We start from the raw sequence: 19,506 nt of genomic DNA, 5'->3' as shown, positions 1-19,506 counted from the left end.
ACGTTACTCTAAAATTGTTTTATTTACATTTTTTTGGTCATATTTTATGCTATCATAATCTTAGAAAAATATGTCACATGGTAATAACAGGCTGCAGTACATCACCGTTGTACGTGATCAGGGAGAAAAAGTCTGATCGATCGTTGATAAATTTTAAAAGGGGACAACGGTAGAGCAAGAAAGTTGCCGCAATTTCCTGCCGAACACAAACATTGTTTTACCGCTTTGCCAAGTATAAAAATAAAATATTGAATTTGAATATTATACACGGTAATGCTGAAAGGCGAGCGCTCCTCGACAAACTTGAGAAAAAGTTTGCCATCGTTTTATTTGTCTGCTACACATAACAAAACTACGAGTAAGTGCATTATATGAAAAGAAAACTTCTCTCCGTTTCCCCGTCTTTTATTTTATTCGTTATTATCTTATTTATTTAAGACACATTTATTTATTTGAGACACGACTAAATATACATCGCTTCGATTTAAACACAACATCACGAAACCGTATATCAATTACAAATTATTGTCATTGAGGTCATCCACCCACGGGAATACCTCRGAATCCCAATCTATGTCGACGGTTTCGAACTCTGYATGCGCATGGAGTATTAACAGAACAGGAAATGGTCCCTGTGTGCACTTCCGGAATGCATGGCTTCGAAACGCTGCGGACTGCTTTGCGGAGTTTGTAAAATTTGTCTCTCACAAGAGTCGTTTTAAGGCCAAGAGTAATTGGGAGCTTTAGTACAGGCTTGCTATCAGTATCACAAAACTGTGAGAAATCTAACAGTGTGCAATTATTGCAGTGAAGCAGACAAAGTTTRAGGTTTTGTTCGGAAATTGCGTGAGCTTCCGTTCCATCATCCCCCTTTTAAGACATATCATTGATCCATCATTCTCTTTGTCGTCGATCCCCGATGATGTACTGGAGTTTATTACGCTACTTCATAGTTTTGCAGGATTATGTTGATCCCACGTCTCGAATTCCTGTCTGTGTAYATTGCAGGTTTTCTCGTTGCCGTCGCCGTCGCCGTCTTCACGTCTCCTTTGTAAACTTATCTTGCACAGTATTGTGTCGTGATTCATATCGGATTTCCACTGTCAATAACCCAGGCTTTAAGACCGATAAGAATGATTAAACGTCGAGTGTCACTCGCTCTACAGGTAGGCCTTTTACCACCCTCGCAAAATATCACTCTTGAAGCAATTTCTAATCGCGAACTGAAAATTACTGTTCTTAATTAAATCTCGCGTAACATCTCAACAGTTTATTGCATCTTGCGAATTAAATCCAGTTTATTTTTTTCATGTGGAGCAAGGAAAAGACCCATGGAAATTATCTCTCCTGACCTGAATTGTGATGTTTATTGCTGGTCTGGGTTTTTGTAGGGGTTTGCGTGATGCTATGGCCCGTGTTTTCGAATCGCAATTACCTTGAAAGGCCGGAAATACAGGGCTCTAATGTGTGTATGGGAAATTGATTTAACCGCACATTTCACTCCGACTTCACCATCGTGTTAATTTAACTGATGGGCTTTTGATATTTAACTAGATTAATTAATTTCTTTGGTTGTTTTCATACAAATAACAGTAATTTTCGAACTCAAAGCTTCATTTGTTTTCAATGAAATATGTGCGAAATGAAAAATTAATTGCCGGGCTGGACCGACTAAATTAAACTGAGGAAAACTCCACGAGGTTTGTGTGGTTACGCTAAAACCCTTTTTGATCGTTTGATTAATTCAAAGATATAAATTTTAAAATTATATTTTACTAGACTCTACAAACCAAAAATATCGAAAAACTTGCTACCATTGACATTCACCATTTGTTTAAAAAACTAGCCGTATTTTTCATGCATGTGACATTAGCATAAACAGCTGTGTCAAGTCGTGAACCTCCTAAACATTTTTTATTTCGTAAAGCGCCGATTTTTCTTTAAATCTGTCCTGATAACGGAACTAGTTTATGATAATAGCGTGTACATAAAATAAACCGAATTGGCCAATTGTAGTCGAAGTTACAGGGACACGAACGGTAAAATAATATAAATTACAAAGCGATAAATCGTCACAATTGGATTGTTTCTTAACACGAATATGCGTTAAATCTAATTTAGAAAGCATCTTCGAATGGAAAAATTCGTCTAAATTAAAGCAATTTTTGTGTTTTTTGCTTACGCAATTTTCTTTTCGTTGTTTGCGTGTGTTTGAATACAATTTTTGTGAAGTTACTCTGCMTTCCCCAAGCAATCTTTGTTATTAGGCCAGTTCTTAATCGAATTTAGAGTCTTCGTCTCAATTGTATTATCTGGTGCAAACCTATCTGTCGCATAATCATTGGTTGGTGTAAGGCAACCGGGCCCGTCAATTCAGTGTGTTGTTCCCTTCCGGCATACCCGGCTTATCAAATCAGCTGAAACTCTAACTGAATTTACAGCGGAATGGTATTTGCCGATCGGAAAGCAACTCCCGAACGGAAGTTTCATTGCCACCGATACTATTGCAATACCGGTCGGTATTATGCAACCGAAATATGTAATATACTCGAATATTGAGGTTTTTATATGGAATGCTTGATCAGTCGTTTCAAAATTTTGACGTGCGATGCATCCGAATACAATGAGGGAAATAAATTGTCTCCGCAGTCACATTTATTCAAAATTTGACATGGAAAATATTTTGGCAACAGTAGGTATTGGAAATAATAAAGGTTTAAAATTCCGTCTTGTTTTTATAAAAAAAATGTATATTTACTTAATTARTAAAGTTTTTGATCTTTTCGTGTAAACATGAAAACATGTAGGRAMATTCGATTGGTTTTATCGTACTAATTAGGTCAAATAAAGTCGGAATGTCCTTTTGAGGTTGATGAATTGGTTGTCAACACTGTACGCTTGGCTGGAATTTCAAACTATAATGTGTTGAATTTAAAGCAGTATTTTGATTAAAGTGAATATATGAACAACTGAATTGTAATGAATTTTCATTTATTTGCATTTAAACAATATGAAGACAATTTTTCGATTCATTTTTCACAKCWCGAGTAAAAAATAAAATCATTATTTATTTTGGTGCAACAGTTGSTAATCAATTGTAAGTAATAAAATAATATGAAACGCGACAAATGGAACTGTGCATTTAGTAATTAATTACATGACGTTCAATTTATTGCATAAGTTTTAAAGAATGTGTTTTATTGTTTCGTGCTGTGTATTTTTTACCACATTTTACGAAATAATAGGAAACATGTTTCAGTACACTAAAAAACTATGTTGTTGTAGATTAAATTTTTAATTAAGTTGTTACCTGTTGATGTCTGGAAAATAAAAAAAGCTGTTTAAACTTGATTAATTTACACAGAAAACTGTTGAAAAGTTTAAAATTTTATCTGAAGTTGAGCGGTAATTATTTTACGTTCATTAGTTGTACATAAATAAAAAAGTTATTTTAGCAAATTCGTCCAACTTTCGTATCACTTTGTCAAGGAGAAGGGACAAATTAAAAGTAAGTTGAGTAAATTGGTTTAAAAGTTGATTTGACCTCCGTGTCGTGATATCATTTAAAGGTCCTGACACTAATCTATTTAGCGTAGAATTTCATTAAATCGTAAATAATTAAAGAAAGTTTCCTTGGCGTTTGATATTGCAGACGAATCGATGAATAATTTATTTTTCTTAATAAAATTGCCAATTGAAAAAATTCCTTCTGCCTTAATATAATCTTCCTCTAGGTTATGTAACGATTATTACGACTGGATCCGTAATATTTGCCTGCCACCTCTGAAGCCTGTAATAAAATTTTATATCATCATAGTTATGAAAAATTCTCGGATCAATAGATATCCACTCCCCAGTATTTTGTCCACATTTACAACARTCTCATTTTAAACGCTGCAGGAGTCCGMTTTTTTGACCAAAKCCCGGAACCCGGATCGGCCGCAAACTTGCCCCAAACACATAACAATAAATTTGTCGCAGAATAATTGGATTAAAGTGCACTAAATACTACATGGCTCCTCTACAATATTACAAACCGTCTCAGGTTTATTGCAAAAGTTTAATTACATCAGAATTGTTGAACCGCATTTACATCCCCCCGCTGGATCCATCAAGCCGGATTTCTTCTCCACACATCACTCGACTTTTGCCATGATTTTTAAAAATTCTTACTTGGATAAGACAACGCAGGAATCCGGCGAAGTGGAATAGTTACAAGTTTTAATTTATCTTCATCCGMTGACCCTTTCATCTTGTATTATTGCCGCTTCAGGTGGAGCGCTCGTTATTCCGCGGKAAATAATCATTTTTAGAGAGAAGCAAACTTGGATGATATTGCCAAAGTTGACATAAAATATAATAAGAAATATTATTTTCAGTCCTTCCAAGGGAAAGTTATTGACGTTTTGTTTAATTCTTATCGTAAGCAAACAAAGCTCTGAAAGATTAGTTTGCAACAAGAAAGTATTTTAAGCATGATCAAGATAAGTTGCAACTGAAATTCATGGTGACTTTGGCAATAAAATCTAGAATTTATTACCTCTTTGCACACGTTTTTTACACAACTTTGTTAACGTAAGCTGGGAAAAGAAGTATTTTAAGTTGTAACTTTTTAAAGAAGCGAAAATTTTAACCATAATTAAAATGCAAACTTACCATTAACCCACTAATATTAAAATTATTATTGGTATCAAAATCAGATAAAAGAAAATTAGAATTTGGGTTATAAACACACCCTCCAGTGTGGCTATAAATAAATGCAAATTAAATTTAAAAAAATCAAAATTATAATCATTTGTTTTATTCTCAATATTTGTAATTTTTTTTGTACTAAATACAATACCGTGTATTTTTTTATATTTGTACTCTAGTTATCCATGACACATCAGCAGGAGAACGTATTGCGTAACTTTATAACCTAACTCATTCTTTGCAGTTTTGGTTGTTTCCACGTGTSTTCTCTATCATTTTACRCGATTTTCATTAAAAATCTGTTTTTTTGAAAWCCACTCTGTCGGTTGTAAATGATCCAAATTTAAATGATGTGACGTTTGATACAGTGAGATCAAAAAGTCTGTCTATCAAGCAAGCGTAGAAATTTAAAACGTATGTCTGTAGAAGATAAAATGTCACAATGACAAATGAGAAATGTCAAAATAATTTTTATGTAAATTGTAACAGGAAACCGTGGTGAACAATTTTTATGAATAAACACCAACAAAATCTCATTTTAGGATATTTTGAGACGTTTTATAGAATAATTCAATTTAATTYGGTCAATGTTTTAATTTTTATATAATAATTTTTTGACATCTAGATAACATACGAACTGRCATGCAACATACGTCCTCAACTAGGTCGCCTACTTGATAGAAATACTTTTTGATCGCACTGGCAATCCAAAATACATATACTGTTCTATAGTTACATGATATGTTTCATTGATGATTATGTGTCATGGATCACTAGAACAAAAATCACACGGTAGAATCAYAGCTGAATTTTATTTCAYTTTTTGTGGTGGTGATTTTGCATCTCGGGAATTTAATCTTATTTGCTTTAATAAATAATTCATTAACGTAATCAAGCAATAATCAGTTGCTGATTCAATTTATAGCCTTTTCTGTGTATTTATGTTTGTTCTAACGCTAGAAGCAAAAATAATGGATATTATTAATAACATTACCTTTACGTTTTTATTTCAGTAATATTTTATTATAAAACATGCATTCATTTCATYCATTATTGGGTTGAAAACTAATATGTTAATTTATATTATTTATTTCAATTCCTATTAATGTAATATTTAACTAACAGTTATCTTTTTATTTTTGAGCAAAATTTTGAATGCAAACTTTGTAAGCTAAGAGAAAGTAAAATGATAGGTTGGTTTCAGCTGGACCCTTTAGAGTTCAAAGGTCAATTTCCCGAACTTGGGTTAACTTCTCTTCACAAACTGAGCTTTGTTTATCTAAGCGGCGTTTGAAAAGCTATAACAGTTTGTTAGTGCCAATTAGTATGTTRTTCTCAACACAACTCTATTTATAATTTTGTGTGGAATTAATTTTTTTCAGTTATGTGGATGTAACGAGAAACAGATTTTTACTTTCCTTATTAGTTTTACYACGTGGAAGCTTTTGCCGTGACTGAATCCTAAAAGCACACTCTCTTTTTTTAAATGAATATAAAAAAATGGTGAAATCAGAGTGTTTTTTTTTTCGTTTGTTTCGTTTCTTTTCACCTTTTTACTTTATAAACGAGTTCGTACACTTTATCCGTATCACATCTGATGAACGTTACACATGCAAACACAAACAGACAAGAAAAAGGGAGATTGGGTCGCTTTTTCAAACTTGCTACTGCCGTGTCCATATGTAAATTCTTACTTTGTGGAAGAATATCCAATGCGTGTGTGTACATGACGTCGATTTGCGATAAGCATGCTTCAGTGAAGTTGTAAAGTGACAGAGCATCAACACAACTAACGTAATCAGTTACTGGGCGCTGCTTCGGAAYAGTTCAAGAATTTACTTAAAGGAGTTACGTTTTATTCGTGGACGAGCAAAAAGGAAACTACGCCTTTTCGCGACTTTGAAATATCTTCGGATCGTAATTTATGGATGGAAAGGGGTCGGAGAACTCACACTGCCGTCACAGTTTGACATTTTAATTAGAGATCAACGAAATACCAAAAAGAGAAAATCTAATAATAACAGGTAGATGAGGCAGGGTGAAGCCATTGGGTCACTCAAACCAACGAATTGATATGGAATCGAACGTGATAAGAAAGTTGATTGTAGARGGAAAGAAAATTGCTTGAAGAAATGATTACCGTCGGTTAAACGACGTTTGGCACGATTGACAAACTGACATCACCCGCAGATTCGGGTAGGAAATTATTATCTCGACCAATTTTACAGAAATCTGGGAGAAAGAAATTAAAAAAAAACTTTCAAACATTCTCCTTAGTTCTTTGATAAGCACAACTGAATTGTTATTTTTTAACAGAAGATAATAAAGGAAATTATTTCAGAAAGCAGAATTATTCTTTGTCGTGCATTTTTAAAATTCTATTGGATATTCAAATTCTTCACGTTTTCTAACAGTTAAATGTAATTATTTATACAACAAGTAACTATACGCTCACTTGCAATTTTATAAAATTTACCTACTTGATCTTAAAATTAACTTAAAAAACATTATTAGAACAATTATAAATTATTTTTTCTATTTCGGTGTTAGACTAAGTATTCCAGCACCCAAATGACGTCATTTGAGTGCTGMAWTAAGTCATTGGCGTTAATTTAATTTTAGTGACGGACTTTCATCACAATTCATTTTCAAATGTGAAAATAAGAATTATTTTTATTTTTTACAGCCGCCTAAAATTATTCCACTTAAATGTCACCAACCGTCGCAAAATTCTCTAGAAAAGAAAAAAATAAAATTTTCGTTTTTTAATTTATAATATAATATAAAATAGAAAAAATAGTATAAAGCATTTGTTGCAGAAGGTTCTTCAAGCACCCATTTGTTCCTCAACTCGCCGCTACGCGGCTCGTTTCGGAATTTCAAATTTGTACTTTCTGCAACTTGTACTTTAATATACTATTCAAGCTATTCGTAACTGTAAAGAGTATAGTTTACATATTTATAAAAATTATTCAATAATTATTTGGTGATAACTACATTGCACTAGATAGAAAGAAAATTACATCAAAACTTGAGAAAACATTCATTTGTTTTACATGTATTGAAAAGCGAATTTTTCATGCCAGTGTTTAAGTTACATACGAGGCGTGCTTCAAATGTGCATTACAGGAGTATGAAGAAAGCTTTTCTCACAAGTAGAATATAATGTTTTTTTCTACGACCTTTATGAATTATTATTTATTATTATAATCAATCAATCAATCACCCTTAGCAGCGTAGTTACAACCAACGTCACATTTTTAAATGTAAAAACTATGCAATACTCAACTCAACTTTACTTTTTATTTTAGTTACGCTTTAGCAACGAAAAGATTAGAACTTTATTAGCAATGGCGATAAAAGCTAACCAGTATGAATAGTTGTCAAACTATTTAAAAAAAAAATCATAAATATACACAACAAAGAGAAGGAAATTACCGAAAACGTAGAGGAAAATAAATTTTTCAAAAAACAATACGTTAAAAATTTGTGCAAAACGATGTTATGTACAGCAAATGTCTCACGTTAAATAATAAAAAAAGTTTGGAATAAAAGTAAAACATCATCCATCAAAAATTAAAGAAGTTATCAGACTTTTGCGCTATCAAAAACTATTTGATTAAAATTAACTCCAACCAATTAACACTTAATTTAAATTTTCAAATAGTATGTTGATTTTATTAGAATAAATTTTACATCTCCACACATGAACCAGTGAGAAATTTTTAGGAAAAAGTTAGTTCACGGTGTATATCGCAATAACAAGTAATAATTACTTGGACTCGACAATAGGTGTGGAAAAAATGTAGAAAAAACTGTTTGGTGCAATTTAGGACAAAAAATTAAAAAAWTGGCATTATGACTTTGAAGATTTTTAAGTTGATTAGGAAAAATGGAACATCAAGACACTATACAACTAAGGTGAAGTACATATTTCTTCACCTAAATATCCTGGTTTTTTCAATTTAAATCTGAGGTTGCTGTACTTGTGCACAAAAAAAAACTGTTTTTTAGTCATTAGGAAACATTTTTTGCAAATAAGCTTCAAGTTTGTTTATAACTACTACAGTATTTAAGTTATAATAATTTGTCATTACATCTGTATTATTAGAATGAGTTAGTTTAAAGTTTTTGTCTTGTCAACTCAGTTCAAGTGAAACCGATGTTGTTGAGACTTGAAACCTTTCAATAGAGCACCTGCTCTATTGCCTTTTTGATGTAGTTGTCTTTGATCGACTTTTTGGCGACACTTTGGCAACTCGAGTAGTTGTATTAAATCTGTAGTGCAACCTCCTCTACTGTACTCGCGCTTTGAAGTCCTTTCACAGAGGAGATTGATTAGACAAATAAACGGACTTTCATTGATGATGATTGCTGCAAATGTGATTAATCGAGCCGAAAGCTACATTTGGAGTAGATGGATGTGACGTTTCATCATTACCACCAATATGTTAAACACCAGCATCGTATTCTCTTTTATATTGCTGTTAATTAACTTAATTAGATTTATACAGCGGATAATAACGATATTAAACGTAGTGGAATTACATTCCTCGATAACGGATGATTGTAATTATCGAGGATAAAGGAGGAATACGGTGATTCGATTATTATTAGTCGTCAAGGAAACAATCATCCGCGTGTGCAAGGCACCGAAATCGACTCCATATCCCTTCATAACACACGACACTAAATCTCCAACCGTCTAGCTTACTAGCATATTATTAGGGATTTCACATCAACACAATAGATACAATGCTGTCTCCTTGTAACTAGCATATTCTAGGTTTGTCAGAACCGTTCCGGGATCCACTTTCAATGACTTAACGACATAATAAACTTCCGTCTTGTCTTCCCCGAAACTTAAACAGTTGCAATTATTGCATACTATTTATCAAATATTCTGTTTCTCTTTAGAGGTCCTATATCGATTCAATGCTCTCTCTATTGTATGTAGGATTACGGTAATGTCTGTGGCGTGCTATTATACACCACGAATTGATGTTATAGACCATCTTTGTGGGCTAATTAGTATACTTGCGGTTACATTGTGTTTTTATCGTACTAGAACCGACAGCTTTTCTCGTACAATGCCTGAAATCCAGGGTTTTTGATCCTAGTATTTGCATTAGGCCGCTCGGCCGCACTACATAATTCTACAGGATTCAAAGTAACTGAAGTAGGATTAATAGTGAGGAACGCTTTGGCCAGAATTCGCCCTGCATAGTGCCTTAATCTCCACCGGGATCGTTTTGAAAACACATTCTTAATAGAAGGTTAAAACCTCGCTATGGTAATGAGTTTTATTGTTAGAGGCTTTTTCAATTTTATGAAATGACAATTATGTAATAAAAAACATCAAAGCGATTACCTTATTTTACTTTCTCTTTATTCTAGAAATAAATCGATTACAATTCAGCAATTTACTTCATTTATGCGGGAACTTTCATTTTATGAAAAGTATAGCMTCATGAAGAATATTTACCTACTAAACTTGGGATAGAGCAAGTAATAAAACATTTTTAACAATGGAAAGAAAAGTGGAAGAGAAAACAAATTGTTATGAACGAATCGCGATTTAAATTTAATAAAGTAACTCTTCGTTGACGATATTGGTTTAAAAAGGATTACTTTATTACAAAATATAGTGATTACTTTATTACAAAATATAGTGAATAATGTTTCGAAATTCAAAACTCCTGCAGATAACTAATAAAAATGTTGTTGTTCCAGGAGGTGCAAATTGTGAAGGCTCTGATCTTGGGTGAGGAGGAGCGCGGCCAGAGTCAATACCAAGTCGTATGTTTCATTTTCCATTTCGACAAAGACTCCTTCATATCTTCTGACGCTATGTCGAAATTGCGTCAGAAGAACCCGGGTACGATTCGAACACCCGAAGAGGACCTCGGCAGAACAAACTACACTATGGATTACACCGTCGTTTTGCCACACTCCGGTCTCATCTCCCCCTTCATCTCCGATCTGTGTGCCGAAGCAGGCGAAGCGACTTACACGAGACACGCAGACTTGGTATTATGGGCAGCTGCTCAAGGTAATCCCTTTAACTTTTCCTCGGTTCACCTCAAACACATAAATCACCGGAGCATAAAATTATACTCCGAACTTGCCAAAACGTATAAATCAGTAAAAAATCCATCATTCCGTCTTGCTTGAGTTATGGCTGTTTCGTACGAGTTGTCTTTCCTTTACTTAGTTAAGGAAATGTCACAACTTTGGCATCTGCTTTAACTTATCACGACGACACCGCAGCCGAAGCTGTCACCGTTATATTTCAGCTTGATGTATGATGTCTATATTAGGGTTCCAGGGCAAATATTAGCGTTTTATTTCGGRACACATTCCAAGAATGGGGCTCGAAATGTGGCAAGATTACGCCAAGGCATATCATTCTACGAAAACGCAATAAACACTCGAATGGTTTCAACTAAGAGCATTTTTTAGTATGTTTTTTTTGTCGGCTTGTGTGCGCGTATATTATTCTGGATTCACACTTTGTGTTTCAACAGTGCAGCCACTGAATTAAACAAATGACAGATGTGGTCAAAACCTAATTACGGTCTTATTGAAACTATTGCAATGGAGAAATGTAATAAACAGTCCAATGCTACTTCTTGGTTACTTATTTAATATATATATAGAGAGATTATGAAATTATAATTAGTACTCTGAGTTGCAAGAATTCATGGATTAAATGAGATCTCGCTAAACTATTCAACAATTTCGAACATTTCAGAATTCTAGAGGCAACGAGCTCGGGACGAACTTAAACCTAAAGTCTTCCAAAGTGCATCAGAACAATATTGACGTTACACAATTAATCAAAGTTATCAAACTCAAATAACCACAGTTGAATTATTTGGTTACTAGGCACTAGTTACTACCACCAAAAATAACAATTGGCGTTTATTCTTTTTTAACATAAACGTTTATCGTATTTATCATTTATAAGTCACGAAAATTTTACATACACCGTCTGCACTTTTGTGTACTTATCGAGTCACGGAAAGAATACCAATTTTTATACTTTCATGGAATTGTAGAAAAAGCAACGAAATGTTTTACAGTAAATATATAATAATCGGGACATGCGATTTAGCTTTTTATGTCGTAAATGACATATTGAACAATAATAAATGGATGTCATTATTGTAGTGTATCTAATACTCTAAATGTCCTTTGTAATGCTTTTTATTTCCAACTTGTCAGATTGGAAATAAAGTTTCAAGTCATTTATTGTTTCATACAAATATCGACAAAACATTTATTTGTTCTGTGTTATTATAACCGATGAAAGTCTACGTTATTTAAGATCTCCTTACGTTCTTTAAAATTGTATAGGTATACATATTTAGTTATTTTGTACTTTTATTAATTAGCAAACAGTCTTACCTCTRTAAAAAAATGTGTTTACCGTCTGAATAAAATTTTATTCATTTTGTATTATAATTTTTTTATAAAAAAGGAAAACAAGCACGGTTTTACCAACTGTTCGTTTTCAAGCAAATAATTTGAATATGAATAGAAAAAAGATACTTCAACTGAGAATAAATTATTATTAAAAGCTTTGAGATAAACAGAATTCAATTAAGAACCACCATTGAATAACCCAGAATTTCTGTGTGCGTCTTGTAAAAAATGTAATTTTCTTCGAGGCCTCCGTCTGGAATGGATCCCAAGACTTCTCTAATGTCAAAATTAGCGACTTAATGAAGTGGGTTCCTAATTGCGCCAAGGCAGGATGTTCAATTTTCAGCTTGGAAAATGTCGCTTATCTCTTTTTTTTAATATAAAATAACCTCTTGCTCGTATTACCCGAGGGACCTTGTTCCCACTTGACGAATTAATCTCCTCGTGCAAACATAATACCACTCTTCAAAAAATAGCATTTCATAACTATGCACGTTTCGTTATAAAAGCTAATTAAAATTAATTGCTTTCGAGGGAAAGTTTTAAAATAATCTAATATAAATGTCAATGGCTAATCACCCAACACATTAAATAATCCGCCATGTTGAGCTTTAGCTAATTTAAAACTTGTCAACCGCCTCTAGAAATCGGCTTTTTGCTAAAACTGCGTCGAAGTTTTAAAGGATCTGCTAATGTCCGTCGGAGATTCAACCCGGAGCATTCTGTTAAATTTTAAATGAAATTATCCGGAACTATACAACAATTTGGGTCGTTTCAGTGCCATCACCACTTCCGAGACGGCTATCCTAACCCCAAAATGCATCATGATAGCATTGACGTAACGCATCGGGATCAAAACCCGGAATAATTCCGGACATCTACAAACAATTCAATTACGAAAAGTATGCGCTTGTGACGTTTTCCGCCTCGAGATTCGTAACTATGTAATAGCGCCGAAATGAATATGTAAACATGCATACTCCTCCCCCCGGATTGAATTCTAGAGGAACAGATGCAACCGGATGATTTATTACAAGTTAAAAAGTCATTTAAGTATCATTACAGGCACATTGTTACCTCAATTTGACGTCTGCTGGTATTGAAAGCGGTATCTTATCGTAGTCGCAATAATTCTTGCCACCTGAAACTCCACAGGTGAGTTATGGATCGGCTTGTAAAATTCTGCGAGCTACGAGGGCAAAATAAAATAACTACATACGCGAAAATTTATATGCAAATATGGTGTTGTACTTTGCGCCATTATTTGTTTGCATTATTCATTAGAAAGTGGGACGATGAAAAATTATCGAACCTCAACGGGTAATACCCTCTTTAAAAATGAATTTTGCACAGACGGAATGAGGGATAATTTTGACATAGAACTCTGGCAGAATTGGACGCGTTTGTGCTCATATCGTTGTAATTGCTGGACACTTTAATTATTCACGAACAATTTGTCGGATGGCATTGTGAGCAATAGTTCTACAGTGAGCAAGATTTATTTATATTCACTACTGTGTGGTTTAATGTTTTGCTTAAAACAATTATTTTGTTTTTTAATTGCTTAATTTTGATTTGAATCATTTCACTGCCACGCCTGGGAATATTTACAGTTTTGTTGTGTAAAAGAACCAGCCATAATCAATACTGCCCTTAATTATAGTCGTTATCGTAATGAGCGGCTGTTGTATCAACATGTGAAACGTATCACAGCAGGGCTTTTCACTTTGTTGAATCCATAATAAAAGCCCGGTGGACAGTTTCATCGAATCCGATCAATTACCACCGCTGATACCTGTCCGTGTCGAAATTGTGTAGGTGCCCTCAGCGTGATGAAGTGCGTCAATTTCTCCTCGACGCACAAATTAAACATGTTCTTTGAAAGGAGGTGTTGGAGGGAGTCGAAGAGYGAAGCTGGATATTTATTTTGTGGGATGCCGCCGCGACGTTTCGGGTTGAAATTTGAGCCGCTTCGGAGGCACGTACCTAGTAAAGTCTAGATTTCCTACATAATTTCGCACTCAGCTTACAGATAGTCTGTAGGTATCTAAAACATTTAGCATTAGGTCGTAATGTGGCAATAACTGAGGGATGTAACGGTAATGCAACCGCAGGGATTAATAGGGCACACATGCGCAAATTGGTTCGCTTGCCGCAAAGTCCCCGCTTTAATGAGCTCTTCGTATGCGATGGAACACATTAAATCGAATTCCACTTCGAAATTTAAATAAACTTATTTATTGGAAAACGGAATAGTTTCGTGGGGGTTGCGAAGCTGGGGGAATTGGGAATTTCCAACGAAACTTGCAACATTTTTATTTGCGCGAAAGAAAAGCATCAATTGACGAAGTAACGGTGCGAAGATTAATTTATTTTCGGTGTTCGTATCACCTCAGAGYGCAACATTGCTGTTTATGCTTTTTCACCAAACGTTATTTCCTCACCATTAATTTCAACCATTAGTCGACAATTTATTGGTATTTCAATAAGTTCATCTAATTTAMTGTTGAAAAGTTTGGTTATTTAGGAGCAAAAATACTTGCTTGATTATTTGACAGATAGCTACAGTAATGAAGCTAAAACAAACTCYAATATACGAATGAAAGCGTCATAGCAAACATATTAAATTAGTGTAGGGAACGCGTAGAAGGTCGAGACGAGAGTTTTCCCGCTAATTAATTACAGACACATATCTCACAGAGGAATGGTATTAGTACCTGCAGATAAGGGAACGAGCGACGAAAACGTTTATGGCCGTCACAAAAGGACTAATCTCAATGAATTAAATCCATCGAGTTCAAGAGTTAAATTCTGTTTCGTTTTTTCTTCCTTTGCGACTAAAGAAAGGTCCCGTCTAATTGAGTTTTATAAGATTGTCGCACTTATACACAGCTATTAAATGATATAATACAGTGTAAGGATTATTTAGTAAGCTTCTGTCTCGGAGGAATGCGCCTCCAAAGTGATTTATCGTCCACTCGCAGAGGTTAGGCGTCGACTCGTATTCATCATCTGTCTAATTTTCGAGACTATTGCGGCGAGTTCGCGGATCTACCACACGAAATATGAAGTGCAAGATCGACCAACAGACAAAAGACCGGATATGCAAACGAGGTATGAAGGTAAGCACGAATAAAATAGCTAAAAATAATTGTATTATAATGTAGGACTTTTGATGATGAAAGGATAGAAAATATAAATTTTAATGGATGAGCAAAGCAACATGCATTWTCGCCAAATGAAAATTTAAAAGCGAATGCGGGAAAATAAAAAAAACAGACAGTGCTACGTTCTCTAGAAACGTTTTATGCAGAACGGTACCAACCAAGAGATGTGTTCATTCACGAACCGGTGTCAAGTCTTCAAAGTGAACTGGAAATGCCAAACAGTCTTAACGTTGGCACCACTAGTAAATTCATTCATGGTAATTTTAATAAAGGAAGTTGGCAGTTCCGGTTTTTTGAATTAATTTGAAAACAATGTCATTAAACGTCAACACAAAAAAGCGTCTAAGAAAATTTAGAGACGAAACACCAAAAAAGGAAGAAATTCAGTAGCGCTAACAGTTTTTAGACATTTGGACACGAATAGTTGGCAAGCAGGAAGTTAGAAAAAGGGCCCGTTAAATTTTAGACGTAATTTGTAATGCAGGTTTGCTAAACATTCTCAATTTTTAGCAAAAAATTAACAAGAACACAAAATAAACATGAATGAGAAAAAAGCTCGGAAAGAATTCAATTAAATTAGTGTCTTGTGCATCGTTTTTGAGGAACGAGTTGTAAAAGTAACAATTTTGAATAATCATCTTAATACTTACTTGTATCTTTTGCTAAATAACTTTTTTCTGTATATACATCCTTTTTCTTCAAAGTTTTTGTAGCGAGAACCTCATTTTTGTCCACAACATTGTACTTACTTGCGGTGTGTTTCTATCAAAAAAAGGACTGAATTCTGTCTTTAGACCTTAGGTAATGATGTCTGTCTTCAGGTATRCAATTATAGCGTTTTCAAAGAGCAAACAGGCACACACGATTCATAAAAGTCAAAATTTTGACAATATCTCAATTTGAAAACATAACCATATTTTTTTAACAAAATTTCTAGGGACAAAAACAAAGAGCAAACAAAATTTGTGGCTATGGAGACAAGCTGCTACCAATTTTTTCACCAAAATTTTGACTTGGTAATTTCCATTTAAATAAAAACAGACTTTATTCTTTTTACAGTTCAATGTCAAATATGTTTTTTTTATATTCAAATTTCAAAAATAAAATTGATTGCAGAATAAAGTTGAAAGAAAAATAAAATAAAATAAAAATTACAAACTACCTCTCAAGATACTGTTTCCAAGCATTCAGGAAATGCGAATGATTACGCTGTTCGTAAAGTAAGCTATATGTGAGACTTAAGTGACTGCCGATTAGCATAGTGAACCGCTCCGCCTATCTCTAGTACCTATTAAACAGAGAAATTCGACAGAATCAATTGCAATTTGATAATTACTTTTGCTAATTAGCTGTAGCTCTAAAACTAAAAACGCATTTGGTGTTTTTTTTATTTTACGAGTGGAACTTTTTGATCGGTATGCATCGGTATGCTCCGCTTTAATTTCCATTTATTGATTAAAACATACAAAAAGGTTATTTTTTGCAACTAAAGCGTTTGAAACTTTGAAGGAACATTCGCTTTATTCTACTTTTTTTAAATTTAAAATCATTTACAACGTGCTCTAACACAAAGCTTTGTCACATACGTTTCATCAATTTATTAGATTTGAAGTATAACTTAAACCACCAGGGGCTGTATTTAAAATTACTAGTATACATGTTATCGTGTATTTGGTCGTTTGTTAAAACTCGTTATTCGTATTTGGCTTGTTAGAATTTTTAATGAACAAGTTGCAGGAATTTTTTAGTTTGTAGTGAGTTTCAGTGGAAGTTTTCATAGATAATAAAGGTTCAGTGAGACTGACACTAAAGCGCTTTCACCAGAAGATGAAACTTTTACAATTTGTTGGAGGACTTAAGTTAAACTTAAAAAACTGCTACTTTTCGGTTTTATTATTATCTTTTAGCGAAAACGTGAAATAATTTTCTAAATGGAAACAAATCCAATTTAAAAAATTGATTATTCTGTGGGAGCTAATTAATTTGGTTTGCAAAGGTCATGCATTGGTCGAAACATCGATTTGCGATAAAGTCTGTTCGTGCTTTCAATATCATTTGAAGTGTTAGAAAAAAAATCCCAGCTAATGCAAACTGGATTACAAAATTGGTGGAGGCGCCGGGTAAAGACCTCGCCTTTCGTGACTCGTAGCTAATAAAGATATTACATTTGATTTAAACATTGCAGTAAATTAAATTTGTACTTACTACTTTGAACACTAACCATTTGTTACTTTTGTCAATTTTTAATTTAGATGTTAAATATTTTATTTATGTTACGTTATTTATACAACGTCCTGTTCAAACAAACGCTCGTCATGGCATATAACATGTAGAACATGTAAATCAACGAAAGCGATTTTTCAAGTGCTACAACCGAAAGCGAAAGAGAAATGACTAATTAAAATTACAAATGTAATATTTGTATTCAAATATTTAACCAAAAAAATAACAATAATCATTAAATGTTTAATTTCTTTGAAACTTTTATATTTATTCTAATTTCCACGTTTTAAATTTCCAATCGAGAAAAAAAACTTGTTGAAACTTTAGTCATTCCTTTTCGCTATTACTGCTTTATAATTTTCTTTGTTTGGATGTTGTTGATAAATATAGGTTGCAGAAGATTTAAAATAATTGTTGCAGATTTGTTTGTAGCTTCAAAAATTTGATTGTCTCCAGATATTTAATTGCAGAATTAAGATGGTTTATCAGTTTACCAGCTTTATCAGTACCATCTTGCAATATTATTTGAAATTTTCTTCGAAATAATTTTCATCAACGACAAACGCGGCTCAACTATCTTTGTTTAGGTTTTGTACAGGGTGCTGCATTTTGGATGTCCGGGAATCTCGGAAACTAAGAGGTTTAGCCAAAAACGAGTAATACATTCTGGGGCTCATTTTTTGATAAATAATATTGGTCAAAACCGCATCCCGCTATCGTCTTTTGTTTTCGACTTATAGGCGAAAATTGACAGTTTAGCGAAATCTAAAAAAATTCATATCTTCGTTATTATAGAAGACAGAGATTTGAAATAAAGACTTTATTAGGCACTTTTTTTACGTAGATTTTAATAATATAGTTAACAATTTTTTTCAGTTGTTTGTTTAACCGTAATAAAATAAACTTGTATTGTTTTAAATGGGAATCATAGATGGCTATGTCATTTTTAAAAAGCTTGTTTTTTTCTTATCAAAAAACTATATATTTGTAACAAATTATTATAATACATTTTTAGCAAAAAAATATCTTTGATTTTTGTTTGCAGTTGGCCATGAAAAAATGTTGCATCATAAACTAAAAGGATTTAAACTATATTATTCAACCAGCATTACTAATGAAAGAGTTTTCTAAGTACTAAGTCATGAAAAAAATGCAAAATAAATTGTAAATCAACTTATTGGCGACTAATAACATTTCTTTGCTTTTAAACAAGCTAACATTACCATTGTAACTTCTAGTGAGACATAGAGTGTTGTAAAAAAAAGCCGCTTTAATTCGTCAATAAAATATATTTTATATGACACAAAAATAGCGATATGGCTATTCAAATACCCAAATTCCGTCTGTGTGGATCGTTATCCTACCTCCATTAGATCATCAAAAAGAGGTTTTTTCTAATTGTGTTGACTGTTGACACATTTGTTTTTCCTATTTTTGGATTTTTTAAAAATATGTAATAATTTTGTTCTGAAGCGCTCGCATAATTTGTTCAATACTTCCCCCGTATCGTATTTTTAAAAATTTTCTAATTTTATCTATTTTTTCATCTATTTTACAGTTCACAAAACTCTTATTGATTATTATTTACACATTTGGAGTGAATTAGTTTTTCCATGGCCAACTATTATCAAACAAAATATGTATTTCACTTTTTAAGTATAATTATAAAAAAATATTCTGTTACTAATATATATTTTTTAAATTAGAAAAAAATAAGCTTTTCAAAATTAACTACATTATTAAATTCCTCTTAAAAAAGTGCCTGCATAATGTCTTTATTTCAAATCCGTATCTTCTATAATAACGAAGATATGATTTTTTTTAGATTTCGCCAAAATGACAATTTTCGCCTATAAGTCGAAAATAAAAGACGATATCGGGATGCGGTTTTAATCAATATTATTTTCTCAAAAAATGAGCCCCAGAATGTATCACTCGTTTTTAGCTAAACATCTTAGTTTCGGAGATTCCCTATTCGGACATCCAAAATGCAGCA

The 19,506-nt window shown here is 33.1% G+C and overlaps 1 protein-coding gene across 1 annotated transcript in view; it reads left to right on the top strand.

Moving 5' to 3' along the window:
- LOC123005023 (out at first protein) overlaps positions 1 to 19,506 on the top strand; it is a 75,739-nt gene that overhangs the window by 39,213 nt on the left and 17,020 nt on the right. Inside the window, exon 3 of the mRNA XM_044398610.1 lies at positions 10,426 to 10,744. Coding sequence (XP_044254545.1) covers positions 10,426 to 10,744 — 319 coding nt within the window. The remainder of the gene's footprint in view (positions 1 to 10,425; positions 10,745 to 19,506) is intronic.

This window comes from Tribolium madens, unplaced genomic scaffold (genome assembly GCF_015345945.1).
Source record: "Tribolium madens isolate multiple individuals breed KSU strain unplaced genomic scaffold, Tmad_KSU_1.1 Scaffold_20;HRSCAF=117;Tcas5.2_LG4, whole genome shotgun sequence".
NCBI lineage: Eukaryota > Metazoa > Arthropoda > Insecta > Coleoptera > Tenebrionidae > Tribolium > Tribolium madens.
The sequence above is the reverse complement of the archived record's forward strand: the minus strand, read 5'-3'. Positions and strand labels throughout refer to the sequence as shown.